Source organism: Pollachius pollachius (genome assembly GCF_949987615.1).
Source record: "Pollachius pollachius genome assembly, chromosome: 8".
In the NCBI taxonomy this organism is placed as follows: Eukaryota; Metazoa; Chordata; class Actinopteri; order Gadiformes; family Gadidae; genus Pollachius; species Pollachius pollachius.
Window position 1 is genome coordinate 10072452 of NC_136941.1, and position 25406 is coordinate 10097857.

A 25406-nucleotide genomic window follows, 5' to 3' on the forward strand; every position below is an offset into this window, starting at 1 on the left:
TTTTGTCGGCCTCCATCCAGACAATGTAGCGACTAAAACCGTCAATGCAACCACTGATTGCAATGCCGAATGGCTTTAGTCTATCGTACCCATCCATGTGCCAGAGCGCAATAGGATCTTTCACCTTTTGCGATAATGTCTGATAATGTGGCATGTGTTTACGTTCATGGAGCCATGTTCATAAGGGGGGGGGATTCTGTTTGAAGTTGGCCCAAGATGCTCATGCAGTGTGAATAAAACCTGGCCAGTGAACTGCAATAACACCAGAATATTCAGGCTATCACAAAAATATATACAGTTTTTGGAAAAATTACATGACTGTATAGTACTTGTTGAGATATTTCTGTGGCGATTGACGTAATTTTTATTTATCATGGCGTAAATTATTGATATTTATTTGCACAAAAGCACATGAAATATAAATGAAAGCATTGCTCAGACAGCATTAAAAAACTATTTCCTAAATATAAACTTTAATCAAGATGAATAACTCCATTAAGGTTACTGCTGGTAAAATATACAAGAATGTCCATAAAATGTGTTTTTAAGAGGGATTCAATGGTTTTAATTTCCTTCTCTTAAACGCCCTTGTAACCATACGATGACCTACTTTTATAGTATATCCTTGACAGCACCCTTTAATTTGCCCTTCAATCACCTTGAGAGGATTGGTGCTTGGGGTTGAATGTAAATTAAACACATCTGCGTTTTTTGGATTCATACATTAAAAGTTGTATCGTTCATTTAATCAATAATAATTCAGGCCATTTGATAATTGGTCCCTTCTCCATTTCATTGACAAGTTACATCAAATAACATCCAACCAGCATGTTTGATCCACTGTAGGCATTTTGCCTATTGTGAATGTTTAACACAATACCTTAACAAATGTAAAGTTTGAGTTACGTCTGCAAATTATTTCTCAACAAACATTTGAATGGATATCTTTCATGTTGTGGTTCGTTTTCAAGTTTAATGTCTGACTTCATCATGAGATGTGACTGGGTAGGCATATTTCATCATGATGATTCATAGTGACAATACAGTGGTAATGTTGGTAATTTGTGTGGTAACGTGTGTCGTAATAACATGGAACGACGCATCCAAACATAATAACTGCATCACTTATCCACAACAATTGTGCACACGCACATAATTAGTAAAACTATTAATTTAGCAAAGCTAATAGGCCTATATTAGTGCCATCAAATATTAAACTGTTAAATGTGTTTTGAAAGTATGGAAAGAAGAAAGAAACATGGCCTCTATGTAAAATATACCTCACATTAATTTCATTTTTCATTTAACCTTTATTTATACTCGAAAGATCAATTGAGGGGTGACCCTCATTGGCAATGATGTCGAGTCAAACAAATGCAAAGCAAAAACAACAATACATACACAATATACAATGCAAATACATCAAATATACAACAACTGATAAAGAGGAAGAAAAACAAAAAACAATTTGAACATTTACACAGAGATGTAGAATGGCTGGAATTAAAATGAAATAAGTGATATAGCTTAATTAAAACAGTTACAGGTAGAGTTTGGCAGATTTAAGATAATATTTCTAAATTGGTTAAAGGATATGAAGGCATTAATGTAATTTGTTGCTGTAAGTTGTTCCAGGAGTCACAGGCACTGAAGCTAAAAGCTGTCTTTCCAAGCTCAGACCTGACTTGAGGAACATTTTTCCTCAAGTGTGAAATTGCATTCATCTCGACATAGCCCAGCAATGATATAACATTTATTTCCTGTATATATAGACAGAAATATCGAAATCTAGTTCCTAGGATTTTATCAATTTTATCAATTTGTGTTCCAAATATTTGTGAATTTGACATGCATGGGTCTTCTCATCAAAAGAATTGTAAAAATGCATTTATACTTACAAAAAAGTGTCAGGTTCTAGACAATCATAAGGGTGTTATCATGTTCCTGTATTTGCAACCGTACAAACACCATTTTGTAGTTTGTATGTCCAATTTGTCCACTTTTTTTCAAAGTCAATTTTCTTTTGAGCTTGTTGAAGACATGGTGATGCAAGATGTTATTTTTTCTTCCTAAAAGTGGCATGACTTGTTCGAGCTCTTATCCAGTAAACGTTTATAAAAAAAAGCATGCCTCGCATGAGTAATACAATTATCTGGTTCCCAGCTGGAGTGATACCTTACGCAAGCCCCACAGCTGGCATCTGTCTGTACCTCAGGTGTTATCATGAACCTAAAGGGAAGCTAACCTCTTTTCAAACTAAAGCATTGACACATGTAGTATCAATACAGCAGTTGGACATTGATACATACATACAAAGTGCAACAGGGATTTTAACCAAACCATTCCATGCGTCAATACTGTTGCCAGTTTGAAGTGAACCATATGTTTTAGTGACTGTAATTAGATTAACCACTTACTAACACTCCACCCCCTTTAGATTTTAACAAAAAGAGAACAAAACAATCACATTTATCTTTTTCTTTGGAAAGGCTAAATGGGGCCAGCTAGGAAGTTCCCCATTCCAGTGAATCAATCTACATTTCTAAAGGGGAGGTCTGAGGTTGGGTGTAAGAGGGGCTGAGGTCTAGTGACTAAGACTCTATGGTGCATAAATACAGCAGTGCTGTGCTAGGAGTGCACAAAGGAGAACAACACTCACCACTCGTCAAAGCAAAGGAGAGAAGCCAACACATTGAGATAGTTTACTCTGCTTGGTGTTTTTGTTTTTAGTGGATCTGCTCCTCTCTGCCTGAGTTCTTTCCAGCCACAGCTCAAATTGTTTTGACCTGAACATGAGGTCCACTGCGATAGCGTTGCTGGTTTTGGGGGTGTGCACAATGGAGACGTTGAGCCTTCCGGTCAAGTCTGTGTTTGTCACCTTCCCGGGAGATGTCATCAAAAACATGACTGACATGGAGATGGCAGACGTAAGTAGCAGATGGCATGATCACTTGGTTAAGGATAGATTAGCCTTTACCCCCAAAAAAGCATCGGCCATCGAGGCGGCGAAGCCTTGAAATTAGATGAACAAAGCTAATCGATGTCAAAACAGATTTTTCATATGCAGTGAGCTCTTCCTGTACTAATTTGCGTGTGTCTTTGTGTTCTAAACCACCAGAAATACCTGAAGAGGTTTGGCTACATGGAGTCTATGCAGCGCAGCGATGTCTCCACGTCCAAGGCTCTGAAGACCCTGCAGAGGCAGATGGGTCTGGAGGAGACCGGACGGCTGGACAAGACCACGCTGGACACCATGAAACGCCCCCGCTGTGGGGTCCCAGACATTCGCAGCTACAAGACCTTCGACGGAGACCTCAAATGGGACCACAACGACGTCACCTACAGGTGGGAGGAAAAGGGACAGGAAGTGAACAGTTAGGATTGCAGAAAGGGAGTTTTAAGTAACCATGGTGATGCTTCAATACTTCTGCCATGCGGTGCCGTGGATTACATAACAGTATCCAGATACATTTGTATGCACCATCGTCCCACATAGCCATTGCCTATGAGTGATGTTAATGAATACATGGCCGTCTCCTCTTTAGGATCCTGAACTACTCCCCTGATATGGCACCCTCCGTGACCGACGACGCCTTCGCCAGGGCCTTCAGGGTGTGGAGTGACGTGACTCCTCTCACCTTTACCCGTCTATTTGACGGCACCGCCGATATCATGATATCCTTCGGGAAAGCCAGTAGGTCAAATCTCTTTCAATCCTTACCATGATGAATTCTGAATATTTGAAAATGAGTTGTTCTGATATACTATTTTAATACTATTGTCTATGCTAGATCATGGGGACCCGTATCCATTTGACGGAAAGGACGGCCTCTTGGCCCACGCCTACCCCCCCGGCGAAGGGATCCAGGGTGACGCCCACTTTGACGATGATGAGTTCTGGACCCTAGGCCAAGGGACAGGTAGGAACACGAAGGCCTTTATTACACCATGAGGGGACCGACTTCCACATCCCCTGCAGTATTTAACCGAACACCTCCCCCTAGTGGTCACTTCATTAATGGCAATAAAATGTAGCTATTTATTTTCTGTTTTCCCTCTTTCCCACACAAGTTGTGAAGACGTTGCACGGTAATGCAGAGGGAGCTTTGTGCCACTTCCCGTTCACCTTCCTCGGAAAGTCATACAGCAGCTGTACCACGGACGGACGCTCCGACAACCTGCCATGGTGTTCCACTACAGCCGACTTTGGAACGGACGAGAAGTTTGGCTTCTGCCCCAGTGAACGTAAGATCAACAATTTATATTAAGGGCCATGACACGGCGTCTTAAAAGTGAAACTTTCTGGGGCATGGGGGCCCCAGAAAGATCATTCCCCATCCGTTCCTGTTCATCGATAATCATTCCCCATCCGTTCCTGTTTACTCCTGGCAGTTTTGTACACGTTCGGAGGCAACAGCGATGACCGCCCATGCGTATTTCCCTTCGTATTTCTTGGGGAGACGTACGACAGTTGCACCACGGAGGGCCGTAATGACGGCTACCGCTGGTGTTCCACCACTGACAACTTTGACAACGACAAGAAATTTGGATTTTGCCCGAGTCGTGGTGAGTAGCTAACCTTTGCCTGGTGTATGATCGATGAATTACTGCCCACACAGCACATTGGCTTTTTCCTCTTCTACTTTTTTTTTTAAAATTTACAATTGAATTTCTTTGCTCCACCAGAAGCGGCTGTGATCGGCGGAAATTCAGAGGGCGAGTCTTGTCGCTTCCCCTTCCAGTTCCAGGGGAATTCGTACGACTCCTGCACTAGCGAGGGACGCAATGACGGAAAGCTATGGTGTGCCACCACTGATAACTTTGACACCGACACCAAATGGGGATTCTGTCCTGACCAAGGTGAGCAAAATAAAAAGACTATTAATGCACCACTGAGTCTTCTTCTTATACAATGACAGATTGAATGTTTAATGATGATTTCTTAAGTTTAAGTGGCTCTTTTTTGCCCCCAGGGTACAGTCTGTTCCTGGTAGCAGCCCACGAGTTTGGACATGCCCTGGGCCTGGACCACTCCAACGTCAGAGACGCGCTTATGTTTCCCATGTACAGCTTCATTGAGAACTTTTCCCTAAATGAGGACGACGTTGAAGGCATTCAGTATCTCTACGGTAAGCCCACTTGCTTAAAATGTAAACAATCATTCAGTATAGTTCTCAATAAAAAATGCAAATTCGATGACAAGCAAACATTATCCTCCAATTCTGAAATTGTATTTCCCCAGGACCTAAAACCCCGGGTCCCATCACAACGACCACCAGACCAACAACAACCAACACCACACCGACACCTGTAGATCCAGACAATGATGTCTGCCAGGTCACGACCTTTGACGCAATCACTGAGATTGGGAATGTGCTGCACTTGTTCAAGGATGGGTAGGTCAATAAGCAATGTACCTGTCTGTCTACGTTCAGGAAAGAAAACATACATTGGAAATTGCGGGGCCTTTGTTCTAACTTTTAATAATAATATATTTTCTCCATCAGATATTACTGGAAAAAAACCAACAGCGATAAGGCTAAGGGTCCATTTGCTATTTCTGAGGGGTGGCCGGCCCTGCCAGCTAAGATTGACTCTGCCTTTGAGGACCCGGAAACCAAAAAGATGTACTTCTTTGCAGGTGAGCGATCTTCCCTCAGTTTGCTAATGAAACATATAAATCAATTGCGGTAATATTTAATTATTCAGCAGCCACCTTTATCTTATCTCAATCAAAGTGAACAAAGATACATTGCACAGAGGAGCAAGTAGGGGTTAAGCATTTTGTTCAAGGTTGCCCACAGAGGTAGGCTGCGGACATTGAGGATCAGACCAAGCACCTTATGGCTGGGATTCTAACCCTAGTAGCCACTACACTATCCTGCCCCCTGCATTAACATAAATCTTTCCAATTGTGTTCAAAGGAACTCAGTTCTGGGTGTACACTGGCAAGAAGGTACTTGGACCCCGCAGCATCGAGAAGCTGGGCCTGCCGAGCACTGTTCAGATGGTGGATGGATCCGTGCAGAGAAAGGGGAGCAAAGTCCTGCTCTTCAACGGGGAGAACTACTGGAGGTGAGATTCGCTGGGCACTGAACCTTTATGCTTAGGTTCAAACATGCTGATTGAAGAAAACCTACAAACAGGAAAATCTCCGAACCATTCCAACTCAGGTGGACCATAGTATTTTTCATCAAGCCCACACTTTGCAGTTTGAAATGTCCTGCTGGATAAGTCAGGTTCACCTGTTTATCAGGTGCTGCAGTTCAGTATAGATAGATAGATAGATAGATAGATAGATAGACAGATAGATAGATAGATAGATAGAATAAGATCTTTATTAATCCCTCGGGAAGGTTCCCTCAGAAAATTGCACTTCCAGCCGCAGCAAACACAACAATTTTATAAATGTACAAAATTCAAAAATTTGATATGCAGGAAAACAATATACAAGAAGAATGGTATACAAGCCAATATTTACATGCAGGAATATGTTATATCAACAATCATTTCTGAAGACTTTTTGGGAAACTCCCTTGCTTTGCCTGTATTAAACAATAATGGTCATTATATTGTCTTTCATGCTACCAGGCTTGATGTGAAGACTCTCAAGATGGACAGAGGATATCCTCTGACAACTGACAATGTCTACACCGGCGTTCCCAGTGACGTCCACGATGTATTTCTGCACAAAGGTGAAAATCTGAAGTTTCACACATTATTTGAACTATTATAAAAATTCAAAGTACTCTATGCATAAGATGCGTTTTCTACATCTTACATGTCAATCTGAATCTCCCTCAACCCCAGGTCACCTTTACTTCTGCCATGATCACTTCTACACGCGTATGAATTCTCGTCATCAGGTCAACCGTGTTGGCTACATCAAGTATGATCTCCTCCAGTGTTCAGACGCCTCCAGCCTGCAGGCCTGAGAAGCCCTGACTTGAAGAACACTTCTTACAACATGCAATCAAAATAACATTTAGTAATAATTTCTTTGCAGTTCCTCTTGAACTGTGAAGTCACATGCAATGCAAAATTGTTAACTGCCATTTTTGGGGGCCTGAGTCCCACGCAATCACATACGCAGCACCACGCTGTTTAGTTGAATGGCTCAGATGAAGGTACTTTAAGTGTGAGACTTTGTTGTTCCGTCACTCTTCATTTGTGAACAGGTTATGGATGCGAACAGCAGGAATAGGAACGTAACTGTTCTCTCCAAAACAGAATCTGCATCAGATCAGAATAAGGTTCTATGTCTGACAGGCTCAGACTGTTTCAGTATTTAATTTTTAAGCAATATAGGCCCAATGTTGATTTGTTTTGTATAATGTGTGTATTTTGGCTTGATGCCAGTTATTTGCACTGGGTGGCATTGCATGTCTCCATCGCTGAAATAATTTATAAAATGAGATACTTTGTATTGTATTTAAGTTGTAATTTATTTCCAATAAATATACAACTAAATATTTCAGAGTCCCGACCGAATTCTTAAATAATGCACACATCATTGATAGGCATGAAAGAAATGCATTACTTGACAATATCGTATTCTATTTTGGGATGAAGCTGCAACCGATAATGCTTATGACACCCAAGGAATATACATGTTCCATTGTGCGAACACTATAAATTCTCTAAATCCAGATGAGTAGTTGATACATTTAGAATCCTTCTACTCGAGGAACGTATTACTCCGCACCGATTTTCGTAGTCTGCCTTCCACTCAACACAATAGTCCACCAAATGTCAACAAATATATCGAATTGAAAAAAGCCGCGTTTGACCAGAATATTAAAAAAAATAATGTGGCACTTAGATTACTTAATATAAATATATTATATTCTACGACTGTTTGTTTTCAGCCTAACGATAAATAAGATCCGGTTTGAAGAACAGGAAGCAAGGACATACTCATGGCGCCCGACTAGAATGGCGGAAAAAGTAGCGCTCGCAAATGTATTTTCTTTTCAACCGGCCTACAACTAGATATACGATTCAACTCGTGAACACACGGTAAGAAAAACAGACGCGAATCACGGGATGGAGGGTGGAAATTAAATAATTTTCTTCAGGGACGGCATTTGGGCGGTCTGTTGTAGCTCAGGCCCTCGAGGTCCCCAGTAGAGCTTCTAGAATGCCTGAGTGGAAAATAGGAGCTCGGAAATGGCGACGCCGAGCAGGCAAGAAGAAGGACAGCTAGGCCTGTTTATATTAGCCACATAGCTAGCAGGCAGCTAGTCAGTGTTCAAGGTTGTAGTGTATGTTATGATACACTCAAGCAAGAGCTCTGCGTACAAGTCAAATATGTCTGGCCATAATAGTTTTCGCATGCGACTTAATTGTGGTCTCTCGATAAAACGCCAAAGTGTAACGTGAATACAGTTTGCAGATTTGCCGTAGCGTATCCTTGTAAGGGATAGAAGTACAAAATGCAAACCAACATCTGGTGAATTTACTTAGCATCGTTGGTCCTTTATTGAACGTACTGCTTTAGCTAAACAACTCAATGTGTCCTATGTAAGACTTCTTGATTTAAATATATCATGTCAAGTACATACTTATTTTCGCTGTTATTTTCATTATGTTTTAAAACATACCTTAACCATTCCTGCAAATAAACAACTTACTCAAACCGTCCTGGGTGCTTTTCTTTTGGAACACATTCCAATCAGTGTGAAAACAAACACAAATATATTCAATTTTTCCTTAATAAATATTCTTCTTAAATAATCACATTTTTTTTATTGTTTCTTATCTGCATACATAATGTTTAAATTAAATAATTTCCGTCCTGTTTTCTGTAATAGAGAAATAATAAATAATGCCCTAAGACATGTATATTACAATGTATTTGAACACACGGTACTACATTGATGTCTTGTGTGTTCTGTGGACAGTGATGGATTTGGAGGAGAATGAGGTGGAGAGCAGCAGTGATGCCGGCCCCTCTGGGCTGGAAGAGCCCTCAGAGAGTGGCATGGGTGTGGAGTCATCAGAAGCCATGTCTGCAGACAGCAGTGATGCAGCTGCTCCACATGGACAGATCCCAGATTCTGACTGCCACGTGGGACAAAGCTCCGAGGGTGTTTTGGTAATACCCTTTAAAAAGCTATTTTGAGTTCATAAAAGGGGATACAAATTAAAAGCAACAGAAGGGTTGCTTATGTACAGGCTGTTCTCAAAGAAGTTGATAAGAACTTGATTGCCTTTTTACTATTTAGTCATAACTCAACATTAGTTCACCCTCCTTTACTACTGTCCTTACTACTGCTACATCTTCCTTGGTCACACCTCCACCTGCAATTTAGTATGCAGCCTTATGTCAGTATATTTATTTATTTATGTTGCCTAGTGTCTATTTTTTATACGTCTACCTGTTAAAGAGAGTCAACACCTGCCTGAGTCAAATTCCTTGTATGTGTGCATACTTGGCCAATAAAGCAGATTCTGATTAAGCAGACGCTTGTATCCAAAGCAACCTACATCGAATTCAGTTCCCTGTCAATAAGGAGCAGGAAGAAGGTTATGCATCTGGCTCAAGGATGCCTACAGGTAGACTGCGGACATGGGGGATACGTTCCTTTGGATTGGTCGTCAACCACTTTAGCCACTTGACTGCTCGGAAGGGTCTTGAGTGTATTTTCAATCCCTCCTCTTACGCACCTAAGCAACTTTTTATTTTTCATCCTCAAGCTGTTCATCCCGGAGACCAGCTCCAGCACGGACGTCCGGGTGTCTTCGGTGCACCTCCCGGACTCGTCCTCAGTGGCCCAGTCCACCAGCGTTTCCAGCGTCTCCACAGTGACGCAGTCTGTGCTGGTGTCCGAGTCGGCCCAGGTGCTGGTTCACTCGAGCGTGGTGTCTGACGGAGCCATGATGGTGTCCGACTCGACCGCGTCCACCTCCTCAGACCTTGGCTCCGCCATAGACAAGATCATTGAGTCGACCATCGGACCCGACATTATGAACGGTACGGGGCTAGGTGGTAGGCGCTGAGAAATTAAATACAGTTTTATTTTGAGGGGGGGGGGGTGTCCTTTAAAGTTTTAGTTACCGTGGTATGCTGGAAGTTAATTTATTTATATAGCACTTTTCATACACAAGGCAGACTCAAAGTGATCACGTAGAAACATCGTCGTACAATAAAATAAAATGGATAAGTAAAAGAATACAAAGGCAAAGTAATAAAAAAATACAATAAAAGGCAATAATAGTTCACAGAAGGAGGGGCAAAGTGTTATCCCAATGGTTATGACCCATTCAACCCATGTTGGGTTGGAGCATTATAATGAGCAATTTTGCATTCAATATGCACATAGATAGATTACTATGTGGATGATCATATAAGACATTTTCATTTCATGTTCATTTTTATTAAAAATAAACAGACAAACAACCCAAAATAGAAACGTTTTGGCTTCACCCTACTTTAAAATCAGCTAAGGATTCTTGCCTCTGGTGCGATATGTATATCGTAGGATGCATAGCAGTAACCAGTGCAGAAGATGGAGCAGCAGAGACCACCCAGTATCTGATACTGCAAGGGCCCGATGACGGTAAGCTAGTTGTATCCTTATGTTGTTTAATATTTCTCCTCAATACTTCTATTCAACTTCAATTGCGTTGCTCCTTTCTTCTTAGTGTATAATTGCTAATTACATCACATGGTACCTTTTTGTTTTAGTTGGACAATTTTTAGATAACCATTATGACAATTTATGTTTAAGAACGACAAGAGGGGGCTTACCCTCAAACGGGCTACAGGTTTGAGTGTTTTTGCTTTCGACCTGTGTTTGAGTGGCTACCTATGCTATGTTTCTCCACCAGGTGCTCCTATGGTAGCCCAGATGTCCTCCGCACTGTCCAGCAGATCAGCCACCGAGGCGTCCGGAGAGGGACCGACCTCGACCTGCGTGGACCAGAGAGACCTGCACGGCAACCTGGAGCCCAACTACCGGGCCGGGTACTCGGGCTACGCCGAGGAGAGTGGCGACCAGCAGCCCGACCAGCCCCAGCACTCCCACCCCTCCCAGTACATGGACTGCGGCCCCGACCAGACGGGCGAATCCTCCTCGTCCGCCTACGGCGAGTGTTCCGGCGACGAGCCCGACCAAACACGCTCCGGGTCGGGCTTCGCCGACTACAGCGGGGGCGACCGGGACCTGCCCGGCTACGTGGAGTGCAGCGGGGCGGACTCCAACCCCACCAGCCACGGTCACTACGTGGTGGAGTGCAGCGAGGAGTACCTGGAGTGCGGCGGCGAGGCGGAGGTGGAGCGTCCGCGGGGCTACATCGACAGCAGCGCCGACCACGGCGCGCAGACGGGCCGCCAGTACCCCAGCGAGTACCGAGGGGACTGCGTGGCGGCGGCCGACTCGGAGCAGCCGGGCTATTCTCACTGCACCATTGGGAGTCACGTTAGTGACGACGAAGACGACGACGACGAGGATGAGGACGATGACAACGACAACGACTTTGGTGGCTTCGACGTTGAAACCCACGACCTGGATCGGCCACAGCACTCCCACCAGCAGCAGCAGCAGCAGCATCCGCTGAACTGCTATGTGGAGAACAGCGGAGAGGTCTACGCAGACGAAGGCTCTTCCTCCCCCTCCTCCAACCACCACCACCCCATGGCAGACACCGCGGGGTCCGGCGGGCTCCCAGAGGCCCTGGAGAGCAGCGAGAGCCAGCCGGGGCCCTTCATTAGCAGCAGCGGCACCTACAATGCCAACCCGGAGCCAGAGCCGGAGCCAGAACCAGAGTTGGTGCCGATGCTGGACTCCCCCAGCAGGGAAGAGCCCCAGGGCTCCCAGGGGCCCGAGGTGATGCCCGGACGGCTGGGGGACTCGGACATGTCGGTAGAGATGGCGGAGGGCAGTGGGGACCGCCAGCCGAACCTGGCGGAGCTGGAGGAGATGATGGAGGTGGTGATCGTGCAGCAGTTCAAGTGCAAGATGTGTCCGTACAAGAGCACGTCCAAAGACACCCTCATAAACCACATGCGGGATAAGCACTTCAGAAGCGCAGGTATTGGTTCTGATCCATAGTGAGTGACATCTTGCTCGTGTTGCATAGTGAGTGACGTGTTGAGTGGCCAGTCAGAAATAAATACTAAAGACCCGCCTCTTCCTGATTCATATAGCTCTTAAGCAGCTCTCACATTATTGGTTTCAGTTGGAATTTAATTGGCTTGAATTGTCTCACCCGCAAGTCGCTTGGGCTAGAAGTAAAATGAGTAAATCTAGAACAATGTAATAAATATTTTTCGTATTGTCCTCTGTGCTGGCTCTGCAGGGGGTGCTCAGAAGAAGCGAGGGCGTGGACGGCCCCCTAAGAGCGAGACCCTGGCCCGGCGGAAAGCGGAGCAGGAGGCGGCCGAGGAGCGGAGGGCCGCCAGGCACAAGGCAGACGAGCCGCCGCCGCCGCAGGCAGAGGAAGAGGACGACGAGGTGGTAGACGCCGGGGCCATCAACGATCCAGCAGGTCTGGCTGCATTTAAACCATGTGCTGATGGTCATTAATGTACATATTTCCCTCTTGTGCTCATTACACTATTGCTAACCCCCCCCCTCAACCCCCCCCAAACCCCAGAGGATAGCGACTATAACCCAGCTGACGAAGAATACAGCTGCAAGCCGCAACCCACTACTGTGAAGCCCCCCCATCTTCCTCCTCCAATCTCCTCCTCTCCCTCTTCCTCCTCCTCACAGGGACGCCCTCGCCGCAAGGTGGGCCGTCCCAGGAAGTTCAGCCTGGTGGAGGAGGGCTACGGCAGTAGAGAGGGGATCGGTGAGCGCAAACAAACAATTCAAGCCTGATAAAGGGATTTATTCTGATTTTTAAATAGGAAGAGGAAAAAACGATGTGCCGCAATTACATCATTAATTAATTTCTCTATAAGCAGGACACTTTTTATGCACTGAATGATCATTAATGTGAATCTGTTCACGTGTGATTGATGGAGCATAGTGTTACTTATGGATAGGAATCTAACAAAACTGTGGCCCAATGGGCAGGGACGAGTTCATGGCCTGGGCCACAGTCCTGCCTTTACATAAAGTTCCATGCACCTCCACCAGCAACTCATTTTATACGCTCGCCTCTTCCAGAAGTAGAGGGCAGTCCTGCCAAGAAGCTCAAACTGGAGATGGAGGCTGCAGACCCTGATGAGGCCAGTACTTCTGGCCTGGGCAATTCTCCCACAGAAAACGGATCTCCAGACATGGCTGAGCCCTCGGTCAGCCAATCAGACTCCGAGAACAAAGACCCATCCTCACACGCCGGGCAGGAGGAGGACTTCCCTAAGAAAAGAGGCCGGCCCTCCAAGAGGTTCCTCCGGAAGAAGTATAGAAGATACATGAACCGCAAGTAAGAGCTTTGTGATTTTGACACCATACCCGGAATTTCTTTCCTACAGTAGTAATGTTTTTTTAATGTTTGTGTATATACCACTCATGATCTGGGGAGCAGGATTGTATAGATGCTAGGGTTATTGACGCTTAGTCAAATGGTACTGGGTTTGATCCCCAATGTCTACAGCCTTATTTTTGGAATTGTTGAGAAAGATACGTACCCTAATTTGCTCCATTGATGTGGATTCATTGTACTTCACTCTGGATGTAATCATCTGCTCAATTACAAAATAGTAATCATAATTAGTTCTCGCCCTAAGCTCATCACTGCCCCACTGTCTTCCAGTCGCTATTACAAGTCCCTCAAGCCGCTGCTGAGGCCCCATAACTGCTGGATCTGCGGCTCGCGCTTCCTGTCCCAGGAGGACCTGCGCTTCCACGTGGACTCCCACGAGGGCAACGAGCCCGAGCTCTTCAAGTGTCTGCAGTGCAACTACCACTGCAAGCGCTGGTCCTCCCTCAAGGTCAGTCCGTGGCACTCTGCGGAAGCTGCCCCCTGCATGGTTAAGTAGCAATGCAAGGAGCCGTTATGCATAAGCAACATGCATAATAAACAAGAAGGCATGCTTTAAATAGGTAGGGAAACCTACAACCGTTAGGTTAATGTTTAAACACATTGATTTTATTGATTGTGTTGTAGATTTCTTTTTTACAATCATTTCCAAAAAAAAGAAAAAGAAATGTGATGATGAATTCATTCATAAGGTCCACAAAGATGAAGTAGATGTATTGTGGTTGTGATGGTTTGTGGCCGTCTATTGCAGGAGCACATGTTTAACCATGAGGGCAAGAAGCCGTTCAAGTGTGAGGAGTGTGACTACAGCAGCGTGTATAAGAAGGATGTTCTGCGCCACTCCGCCGTCCACAACAAAGAGAAGCAAGTGCCATGAATCTGCTTACGCACTAGCTGTTCAGAACAACCAATACAGACAAGACACCGAGACATCTTTTGTCTAAACTTATGTTTTACTTGTATTTCTGCTAATCTACTCTCGTTTTTCTTATAGGAAAAGAAAAATGGAAATGGTAATAATTATTTTTATTTTGTAACTTTTGTTAAATAAATAGCATTTAAGGTTTTTGTTTGCTGTTGCAGCGGCAACAAAAATCTGCATTATGTTGGTCTGAGGTGGTAATTAATCTCTTCCTTTATCTCAGCTTCCAAAAATCTCCCAGTTCCCGTGCCCAATTTGTCACAGGGTCTACCCTATGCAGAAGAGACTCACCCAGCACATGAAGACCCACAGCACTGAGAAACCTCACATGTGTGATAAGGTCAGCCCACCCCCAGTCACCTCCCTACCAGATTCATCTGTTGACCTTCATGTTATCAATTATATTACTGTAATTGTATTATATTTGTACAATATCCAGGTTGATGGCATTGTGTTTGGTTTTTTTGTAACACCGTCCTCTCTTTCACCTTGACAGTGTGGCAAATCCTTCAAGAAGCGGTACACATTTAAAATGCATCTGCTGACCCACATCCAAAGTCTTGGAGACAGCCAGTCAGTATTGCACGACGAGCACTTCCTTTGTTGTCCCATTAAATAAATCTGTCATTGCATCAAAGAAATTCCACGATTATGAAACCATGTTCTCCAGCCCCCGTTACCCACTTCTCCCTTGCATTACATTTCCCAACTGCAAATGTCCCATCTTTCCACAAGCATCTGCATGTGATCCCTTTTTTTGTTTTTTAATCCTCCGTTTAACATTAAGGTTATCGTGTGGCAGGTTCAAGTGTGAGTACTGCGACTACACGTGTGACAACAAGAAAATGCTGCTCAACCACCAGCTCTCCCACACCAACGACAAGCCCTTCAAGTGTGACTACTGCCAGTACTCCACGTCCAAGGAGGAGTTCCTGGTGTCCCACCTGGCCATCAAGCACACCGGTCAGTAGGACACAAGCCATGTCAACTCTAAAGAATATGCTCACTGTCCATGATCAGTCCTGGGTCCCACCATGTGAAGACACTGTTTTAAGTGCTACCTCATCAGTAAATCATTAGTTACACAATCAGACTATGGACAGAGATGTAAAAAAATGTGTTCGTCAAGGTTCCAACACTGGTTTAAACCAGCACCTGTCTTCTACACTAGCAGAATCAGTTTCTCTTCTGTAGATTAATCCCCGTAACGAAACAAGGGATAACTCTTTATGTTTTGGTTTCAGGCCTAGGCTCCGTACCCCGCCCCAACGAGTTTTGCTTCAACAAAGTCAAACTCTTAGACCTAAGATTAGTTATTCATCTACCCAATCTCCCTCCCCCCCGGCCTCTCCGTGAAAATAAATCCGCTCAACCGTCCATGTGCATTCCTCTCCGGCCAGGTGAGAAGCCGTTCTCCTGCGGCCTGTGCCACTTCACCACCAAGCACCGCAAGAACCTGCGGCTGCACGTGCAGTGCCGCCACCCGGAGGCCTTCGAGGTGTGGAGCGCCACCCACCCTGAGGAGCCGGCGCGCCGCCGCCGCCAGCCCTTCTTCACCCTGCAGCAGATCGAGGAGCTCAAGCAGCAGCAGGAGGACGCGCCTCCGGGCCCACAGAACACCATCGTGAGTACCGACCGCCTCCCCTTCGCCCCGCGGTTGTTCGTCGTTTTGCGGTGCGTGATGAAGAGGCACACAGGTACACTGAAGGGTTTCAACGGGGTATCTTTCAGGTATGAGGGTGCAAGTGGAACATTTTGGCTCGCGCGCCACTATGAGCACGCCCTGAGCAAGGCACCCAACCCTAACTGCCTTCCGACGAGCTGGCTGTCGCCTTGCATTGGCTGACCCCACCGTCTGTGTTTGAATGTCTGCATGAATGGGTGAATGTCAGGCAATATTTTAAAGCTCTTTTGGTGGCCTCTGGTTAGAAAAAAAGCACAATATAAATGCAGTCCATTTACCATTTATGTGTCGTTGGTGTCTGGTGAGTCATCTGTGTCTGCCTGCAGGAGTGGGTAACTGAAGCACTCCACCACATTGACATCACAGCCTGATGAATCACCAGTGTCAGCAGAAAAGGGGGAGATAATTCAATGGATTGTGTTATTATGGTGCTTTATCTGGCCCACTCCACTCATTTTACAATGGATTCCACTCATTTAACCACATATATTCAGGCACTGATAGCGGTGATGGCTGTCTACGACATCCCCCCACCCTCCATCATCACCCATCTTTTCTGGAGCTATTACAGAGAGTTACGCCCAAAATACACCACTGTGCTTCTCTTCTAAGTGGTTAATCATGGGATCAAAACTGGCAGCCCTCTTTTCGGTGATGGATTCAGCCAGGTTCCAGGGGTAGGAAGGCTCCCTGTCTGAAGCCTGTTGTGTCTTACCTGCTTTATAAGTAACCCCTTTCCTTCTCTCTTGTCACTAGGTGGCTCTTGATCCTTCCACGTTACAGCCCATCCAGGGGTTAGGGAAGGCCTCCGTCTCCCAAGATGCACATGGAAACACCACCATTATCTATGAATCAGGTGAGTGGTATCTACACACATATTAACCACGTCTCCTTCAATTGTAATTGGTAGTTGTTATTAAGAAGTCCCTCCCTCCATCCCTCCCTCAGCGGGACCTAGCGACCTGTCGGCCCAGAACGCACTGGACCTGCTGCTGAACATGAGCAACGCCCGGGAGCTGGTGGGCAACTCTCTACAGGTACCAGTGGACCTGTAGAAAAAACGTCCCACCACCACCACCCAACCAGATGTCACAACCACCTCACCCTCTCTGATGGGTTCTGTCCACCAGGTGGCGGTAATGAAGTCCGACAGCAAGGCCGCCGACGGGTCCACCCAAAAGGTGGTGACCTTCCACGTGTCGGAGAGCGGCGATACGGTGATGCAGGAGGCCTTTGAGGAGGCGGGCGCCATGGAAACGACAGAGCTAGCGCAGATCGCCATGGAGGCCTACGAGGCGGGAGGGGACTTTAGTGTGGTGGAGCAGGCCGTCGAGCAGATCAACAGCCCCGACCCGGGATACAGGTAGGGGTGGCACTGTGGACCCCACTTAGAACCTTGTGTCTACATGGCATGATCTCTGATCCAAGTTGGCAGAGCTAGGATCACCCACTTAGAACCTAGTGTCTACATGGCATGACCTCTGATCCAAGTTGGCAGAGCTAGGATCACCCACTTAGAACCTAGTGTCTACATGGCATGATCTCTGATCCAAGTTGGCAGAGCTAGGATCACCCACTTAGAACCTAGTGTCTACATGGCATGACCTCTGATCCAGGTTGGCAGAGCTAGGTAAACCCACTTAGAACCTAGTGTCTACATGGCATGACCTCTGATCCAGGTTGGCAGAGCTAGGTTAACCCACTTAGAACCTAGTGTCTACATGGCATGACCTCTGATCCACGTTGGCAGAGCTAGGTTAACCCACTTAGAATCCAGACTCGGGTCTAAAGGGGTCTCACACTGAAGTCACCGTCTGACGATAATGTAACGTTCTATGATTGCAGTATTTTTTTTGGAATAGAGCACTCCAACTTGTGCTGAGAGTCAACCAGCTACCCAGTATACTACACACAGAACAAGACCTAGAATGAAATCCCAAGACGTCTGTTCTACTAAGCCGCACGCAGTTAACTCTTCTTTGAGCACGTAGGGCGTATAGGTCCTGAACCTGGATCCGGTTAGAGGGTGGCTCAGATAGTTCACCTGATGAACACCGTTACAGTCAGTGTCTTTAGGACTGGGGGGATAATAAAGTGCCTTCAAAATCCATTACAATTTCAAAAATGTAGTAGGAAGTATTTTCCTTGCTAGCTTGAACAATACGCCTGCCTAGGCTTCCAAAAGACCACAGTCATGCACAATGAGGGCACGGGAAGAGTGTGTGCAGTTAGTCTGTTAGTTAGGTAGACATCCAATGATTTAATTCGGGCTGAAAACTATAATTGAGGGGCTTATTACAGGCTTGTCAAAGATGGCTATGCATTTCATTTACCCAATGCTGTTGGGAGGCAAACAAGAGAAACAAAAAAAATGCTTCTAAAATATATGTTGTGCACTAGCTTAAGTCTCACACCGTAACAATCCGTGATGATTTCATAGTGTTGCCATGCATCCACCAGCTGTGTGACCGGATGTATGACTATGGCCTTGAGTCAAACCTAATTACTCATTACCGTCGTGTGTTCGCAGCAACGATGAGGGAAGTCCATCTGCCGCGATTGACGTCAGCGAGTCAGAGAGCATGAAAAGTGAGAAATACTACCTCACCTCTACGCTCGCTGACGGAGTGCTGCAGCAGGTGGAGGTATGTCCAAGAGCTCCACACGGCTTAGAAGCACCCACCTCCTTTTTATGGTTCAAAAACATTGTCCCTTATTGTTTATAATGTATGGTTTATATAATGCAGCATATACTGTCTGGAACTGTTTGTAATGCTTCTATTCTATTTGTCCTATCTGTATTCAAAATGTATTGTGTTATTTGAAAAAGAGATGTCAAACCCATTTTTTTATTTCGGTCGTGTGCCGTCTGTGACGCCCCAAACTTCCGGTGGTGTTTTAATAAAGCCCTTCTCCTGTTGTCAGTTGAGCAGTGAGGCCCCTCAGTCCCCCACCGCGGGGGGGTCCCCTGGTCAGAACACCAAGCGCTTCTCCTGTCGGATCTGCATGGAGGCCTTCCACGGCCGGTCGGACATGGAGAACCACAAGAGGGCACACTTGGACCCCAGCACCTTCAAGTGTCCTGACTGCAACTTCACTGCCCCCTCCTGGCTCGAAGTCAGAGTGAGTCGCCTCCTCTCCTTTCTCCTTCCCCCCTTCCTTCCGTCCATCCTTTCCTACCCAGTCACGGGTGTTTCTGTATGTTTATATCTGACTTGAGGTCAGATGGATTTGAGGTTTTGTGTTCATTCTTCCCATTTTCAGGGGTGCTACCATTCCTTTTAGTTTAAATCAGCTTTATTCCAGCATACATATGCAAAATCTTACAATGCTAATAGTAGTATTTTAGTGTTAAATTAATGCCTTTTTATGGTAAGATTTATTTTGCATGCATGATTGATAAAACAGATGCATATATTGTAGTGCCTGCATGCACCACACATTATGTGTATCCCTATCTATACAATAGCTTTTCATATAACCATTTAATCCGGTTTAAATTTACACCCAGGACCACATGAATCTACACGCGTACCTGCGGCCACACAAGTGCCCCAGCTGCAGCTTCGCCTCCAAGAACAAGAAGGACCTGCGACGGCACATGATGACCCACACCAACGAGAAGCCCTTCGCCTGCAAGCTGTGTGGACAGAGGTAGCGCACCAACCCTCCGGGCCCATCCCTGAATGGCTAAATGTCACAGCGATACGAATCTCCTATTGAATATCAGATCAGGGCTCGTCATGGCACAGATTTAACTGCCAGTCATTCTAGACGTCCCCTCTAATGGATACCTTCTCAAATGTTCTCCCTTTCCGGTCTTTGTTTTGGTGGTTTCCCCCTTTCTATTTGTGAACTCAGCTTGAGGGGGAGATGTGTCTCATCCGTGTGGATGCACCTCAGGCTGTAAACTTGACTCTTGACCCACCCACCCTTCCCTTGCACCGTCCCTTCCAGGTTCAACCGTAACGGCCATCTCAAGTTTCACATGGAGCGCTTGCACAACCAGGAGAACGCCGTGCGCAAGAGCCGCGCCCAGACACCCCAGCAGCAGACGATCATCGTCCACAACGACGAGGAGGCCCTGGCCACACTGCAGTGTAGGCAAACACGACCATAACACCATTCAACCGGCTGAATCAATACAACTCACACCTGGCACAACACTAACCACATGAAAGGCAACACAACTAGGACTATATGCTATTTACGGTTTGGTAGTTTGGCTGATGCTTTTATGCAGAGGGACTTGCAGTGAATTAGTTTAGATGTCATGAACCAGACCGGGGTTAGGGCATCGTGCTCGAGACTGGTAGGCCAACCGCCTGGTGATATTATGGTTTAACCCCCAAACCTTTAGTAGCAACACTTTTGTTCCTTTGTTGTAATACTTGATACTGGTGAGTGTTGATTGGTTGGTGTTTTGTGTCCATGCTGCAAGCAGCCCTACAGTCGGGCCAGGCGGTGCTCACCCAGGATAGGCTCCAGGCCCTGGGGCAGGAGCACGTCATTGTGACCCAGGAGCAGTCCTTGTCCGACCAGGTACGTGCTTGACAGCGCACCGACTCTTCTGGGGCTCCTTCACTTATCTTGCCATGTTTGTTAAGATCTAATTCTTTGCATTGATTGTCAGGTGGGTTTCTGACAGAATTGATTGATGAATTGATTGATGGATGTTTTCAGGAGGAGGGGTCTTACATCCAGCAGATCACCACCATGGATGGACAGACTGTTCAGCAGCTGATGTCGGGGGACAATCAAGTGACTGAGGTAGGGTTCACTTTGAAGAGGACATTTACCTCCCAAAAAGATTTTAAACAGTGAAATATAGGTTTACATTTTATAAGGTTATAAACCAAGTGCTTCCCCACGCCGCCTCTGGAGCGTGTCACTTTGTGTACCTTCCCATGGCCCTCCATGCTATCCTGAAACCCCTGATGCCAGACTGAGGCTGCTCCGTAACACTGTGGTCCCTGCAGGTGCAGTACATCATCTCAGAGGACGGCGTGCAGCACCTGCTGCCCCAGGAGTACGTGGTGCTGGCCGATGGGAACCACATCCAGGTATGGACCACAGCCTGGCCTGTGAAGCCTGGGGGATCCTGACCCAAATGACATGCATTTTGCTTGACCAACTATCTACTAGCACTAATCCTATATATTAAATTGAAATAGCGCTTTTCTAGAAGACTTGATAAAAGCAAAAAAAAAAAGCAGAAATCCATAAAAAAAGACAAAGGAAAATATTCAGTAGCCTACAGATAGCAGAAAGCAGGCCAGGGGGAGGGTGAGACATTAAACGGTAGTAAAAGTTAGTTTTGAATGGTGCTTTGAACTAGAGTTGAGAGGCGGGGTCTCCGATCTGTCTGCGTAGAGAACTCCAGCTGCAGGGGGGCTGCGATCGGAGGGGGTAGACCCCCCCCTCCCCCGCCATCCCCAGGTTTTGGTTCTGCTTGTGATTGTTTAACGTCTTTTTTTTAACGTTGTCTCTTTCCCCCAGATGGCAGATGGACAGATCATCCAGTATGAACACGACGGGTCGTTTCTGCAGGAACAGGTGGGTTCAACCTTAAATACTATCCTTCTCTCTGATCACTCAGAGGGTCCAGAGGGAACCAAGTCAAGACTGAATGCTTCTCTCCTCTTTCTGTTCTGTGTGCAGATCGCAGTGAGTCATGACGGTCAGATCCAGTACTTGCCCATCAGCTCCAAGCAGCAGATCGTCATCCCAGAAGAGCTGGAGGCTGCGGCCCATTCTGCCGTCACAGGTTAGAACACACACACACACACGTGCACACACACGCGCGCACACACATACGCACGCGCTCACACACACACACACACAGGGCGGTTGAATGGTTTTGTTTTGAACTATTATTAGCAGTGGCGGATGCAGCAGCCATGGTCGAGTCCCAGACGGTGTACACAACAGAGGCCACGGCCGAACAGCTAGAGCAGCTCCAGCAGCAAGGCATCCACTACGACGTCATCACCATCACTGAGGCCCAACCATGAGGACCATTCAGACACGACCAGAGGAAAACCGAGAGATCTCGCCTTTCAATCGTCTGTTTAAGCTTCCTGGAATTGTCACATAGAGGGTTCGGGTGGGAATGTATTGCACTGTTAAAAAAAGATAAATGGCTTTTGTACATTTAGAATTGAGGAACAATCTTTTTTTATTTAAATCGTAGGAACTCTTCATTTAGGATGCACGTCAAACAAGATAGGCCTGCTGTGTAAATATTTAAATGGATCCACGTCCATGTGCCTCGAATGCTTTGATTTGCAAATCAATTTTGGATAAGAAGAGATCTTTTATGTTATTGAGAATGTACTGAACTTTTCAGTTACAAACAGAGTAACATGCAAGCAGAGTGTTTATTTTTGATCTGTAAAAAAAGGATACTATTTGGCTGATGATTAGCTTTGTGGCAACTGCTTGAGTAATTTGTACATACTGTTGTAAGTCTCTTTCATGATGGGTGGGGGAAACATTAATTTCTGAATGAAAGCAAACTGTTTACTAAGTCAGGGGGGAAGAAAACTAATAAAGAGCCACAATAAAGTTTTAAAAATAATGTTTAATAATTTGTTTGTTCATTTACTTTTACCTTGTAGAGAATTGATGGATAATCTTTTTCTAAATGTTTGATATCTTTCAACGTTAATAGCTCACTGTATCCCATCAATCAATCAAACCATATAGAACATTCTTAAAATACACAACATTCTTGCAGGGTAGTTAATTTGTTTTCATATTTTGCACCAAATACCAAGGAACGTTTCGCCTTCACAGACCACCTCATCAGTGCCACCTTGCTGCAGTCCAATAGGTTTTGAGAGTACCACAATTCATTCCCTGAACTTGCATTGAGTTCCGCTTTAAAGGCATGTTCATTGCTGAATGAAAGCAAGCTGAGGACGGAGCTGAGTCATCTACGGGAAGGAGGATTCAAGTCCTGTTGTGGTGCTGTGGACCTTTTTCATGTTATTTATGGACAATAACCTGTCCGAGGTATTTTCAGAGACTGTCACACTACTTAAAATATGATCACCACACCCATGTCCACTGCAAAGGCTGAGGGGTGTTTTTCAACTCTGAATAGGATCAAAACCTTCCTCTTGAACACCATGACCCACCCAGGACAGGCTGAATGCTTTAGCTATCCTATCCAGGGAGGAAAAGTAGAAAGTCATTGACTAATTTGCAAGTCAGAAAGATAGGAGGGCTACATTTCTTAACAAGTAGTGGACACTGGTCTAGTTTTACACATGTTTAACATGCCATGTTAAATGACACATGTTTATTGTCATTAAATCTGCCTCCTTTTTAAATATATTTTGCCCCAAAACCCTTCATTTAGAATGTTGTGTGTTGTGTTCTGATTGTGAGGTGCTATTTGACCCGTCACACTCAGCTGCGCTCAAGGATGAATTACTGAACGGGCCTTCCAGGCCAAGGTCCAGGGGCTCAAGGGCACAGGGGGCCCTGAGGCCGAAGCCTTCGCATTAAGTCATTGCCTCAATATCAGAATAACACCCATTGGTCAAATAGCAATAAAGTAGGTCTGTATTTGCAGTGTAAGCTTGTCCAGGTCCTGCAAGTCAGGATGCAGGCTATGAATCTGAATGTTTTTTTATGTAGTAGTGGCCATCCCCAAAATGCCCCAGAATACAGGAAATCACATCTACCAAATTCAAAAATTTCATTTTCAGACCCCCAGACCCCCAGTCCCTGACCACACCCCACCCACAAATTGAATCACCAGCCGCCTACCCATTTACATAGATAGAGCTATGAAGCGATAACGTATCTCTGAAATGTCAAAATTCTTTGTCAATGTTTTTGTAGAGAAAATGTATTTCATAAAAACTCCAATCAACAATATATTCAAGCAATAAACTGATATTTACTAATCATTTATTTTCAATTGCCATAGGCCTGTATCAATTAGAAAACGTTGTTGTAAGTTGTAGGCCTACAAATCAAAAGCAAGACAGAAACACAGTTATAATAGTCTAACATTTTGCCCAGTTATTGAGAGTGGCTACAAATTTAGAAATTGTTTCCATGGTCATCTCTTTTAACTCTTAAACCCTAAACTTCTGCTTTTTGACACCATTTTCATCCTCAACGGTCAGGGGCCAGGACTGCCTGCAAACAGCCCGACCTGTGTGATCATTTTAAGATGAACATCCCAATTTTCTTACTTATTTTATTGGGTGAGTGGCAAGATTATTTCCCAGATTGAATTGCCTTTTAATTTAACTGAAAAAGCATTCATCAGACCGTATGCATTAACTTTCAGGTGTACCTCTTTCGAAAGAGCAACAGACGACTGAGCGGTTTGGAGAAATATTGCTCAAATTGGACTTCCCTATGTACTTCGACAGCTTTGACAAGTCTTGCTGTAGGATGTTTCAGGCAGGATGTTTCATAGCGATGGACAACAGAGGATATGTGTGTAACCTTCTCCGGGGACGGGCCACCCTAACAGAGAGAAGCGGCTCGGTGGAGTTCAGAATAACCAACGCGCAGCTCATAGACGGAGGCCATTACAGGTGTTATGTTAAGGGAAGCCTCAACGTCTTTAAAGACTTTGTCGTCGAGGTCTCTGGTATGACAATGCGTCAATTCATGAACACTGCGAATGATTTCAGCTTCAGCTTTGACTTGTTTATTATAGGCGATAACCTTCTCTACTACACCATTCAATTCATTAAACCCTTTAACTGTGTTCATCTCAGCTCTTATTGATAAGAAAGACGTCCAACAGAAACACGCGTAATTGAACACATAACACATCATAGCGTTATGTTTCCAGAACCTTCCGAGCTTCGTCCACACTCGCTAGTGTCGACCCTCCAACCCTCGTCGACAATAACGACCCCGCCGAACCCTGCTACAGGGTCCACTCCGCCCCAGTACCGAAAGAGAAGTCCTATGTAAGCATACTAAGAATTACCGCCTGCTCATGATGTGTATTCCTCTTTAACTCTGTGCTCATTCATTTCAATATTATACATCGTCAATTATGATCTGCGTTTATTCTGTCCCGTTAGTGCTCCCTGGACGTTATACGTGCTGTTGGCTACGAGTTTGTCAATCACCACCATCGCTCTCATTGGATGTGTGACTGCCGTCGTTTGCTGCCTACGCAAGAAGTCTAAAAGTAAGCAATGCAACATATCTGAGGTGTAAAAGGGTATTTTAAACACTAGATCATGACAGATATTGGTGAGTATAATATGTTTATATATATATATATATATATATATATATATATATATATATATATATATATATATATATATATATATATATATTGGTAAATGGATGTATGTTTATTTAACAATTTGAAGT

General features: G+C 45.1%; 2 protein-coding genes across 4 annotated transcripts; both read left to right on the forward strand.

The window, feature by feature from the left end:
• The first annotated feature begins 2706 nt into the window (after positions 1-2706).
• Positions 2707-7408, forward strand: LOC307078748 (matrix metalloproteinase-9-like). The gene is made up of 13 exons (XM_079740704.1): positions 2707-2927; positions 3119-3345; positions 3546-3694; positions 3792-3920; positions 4072-4245; positions 4393-4566; positions 4687-4860; positions 4974-5129; positions 5243-5396; positions 5508-5641; positions 5925-6075; positions 6592-6695; positions 6811-7408. Exons 1-13 carry the CDS (start codon positions 2793-2795, stop codon positions 6933-6935), a joined length of 1986 nt encoding a protein of 661 aa, XP_079596830.1. The 5' UTR covers positions 2707-2792; the 3' UTR covers positions 6936-7408.
• A 171-nt stretch (positions 7409-7579) lies between these two features.
• Positions 7580-22581, forward strand: LOC307079636 (zinc finger protein 335-like). Of its 3 annotated transcripts, none has more exons than XM_079742081.1 (28): positions 7580-8019; positions 8904-9097; positions 9700-9976; positions 10485-10562; positions 10834-12036; positions 12304-12492; positions 12601-12798; positions 13122-13377; positions 13708-13885; positions 14186-14298; positions 14429-14447; positions 14580-14696; positions 14853-14929; positions 15144-15319; positions 15757-15980; positions 16797-16896; positions 16989-17077; positions 17171-17403; positions 18571-18685; positions 18966-19163; positions 19552-19694; positions 19998-20140; positions 20485-20582; positions 20724-20810; positions 21020-21103; positions 21540-21596; positions 21702-21807; positions 21921-22581. In XM_079742081.1, the coding sequence occupies exons 2-28, from the start codon at positions 8906-8908 to the stop codon at positions 22052-22054; spliced, it is 4884 nt and encodes a 1627-aa protein (XP_079598207.1). In that variant the 5' UTR covers positions 7580-8019; positions 8904-8905; the 3' UTR covers positions 22055-22581. The 3 variants fall into 3 exon arrangements, with proteins under 3 accessions (XP_079598207.1, XP_079598206.1, XP_079598208.1); XM_079742080.1 differs by having other exon boundaries at positions 7581-8019; positions 13119-13377; XM_079742082.1 differs by having other exon boundaries at positions 7582-8019; positions 13119-13377; positions 15159-15319.
• The last annotated feature ends 2825 nt before the right edge of the window (positions 22582-25406 follow it).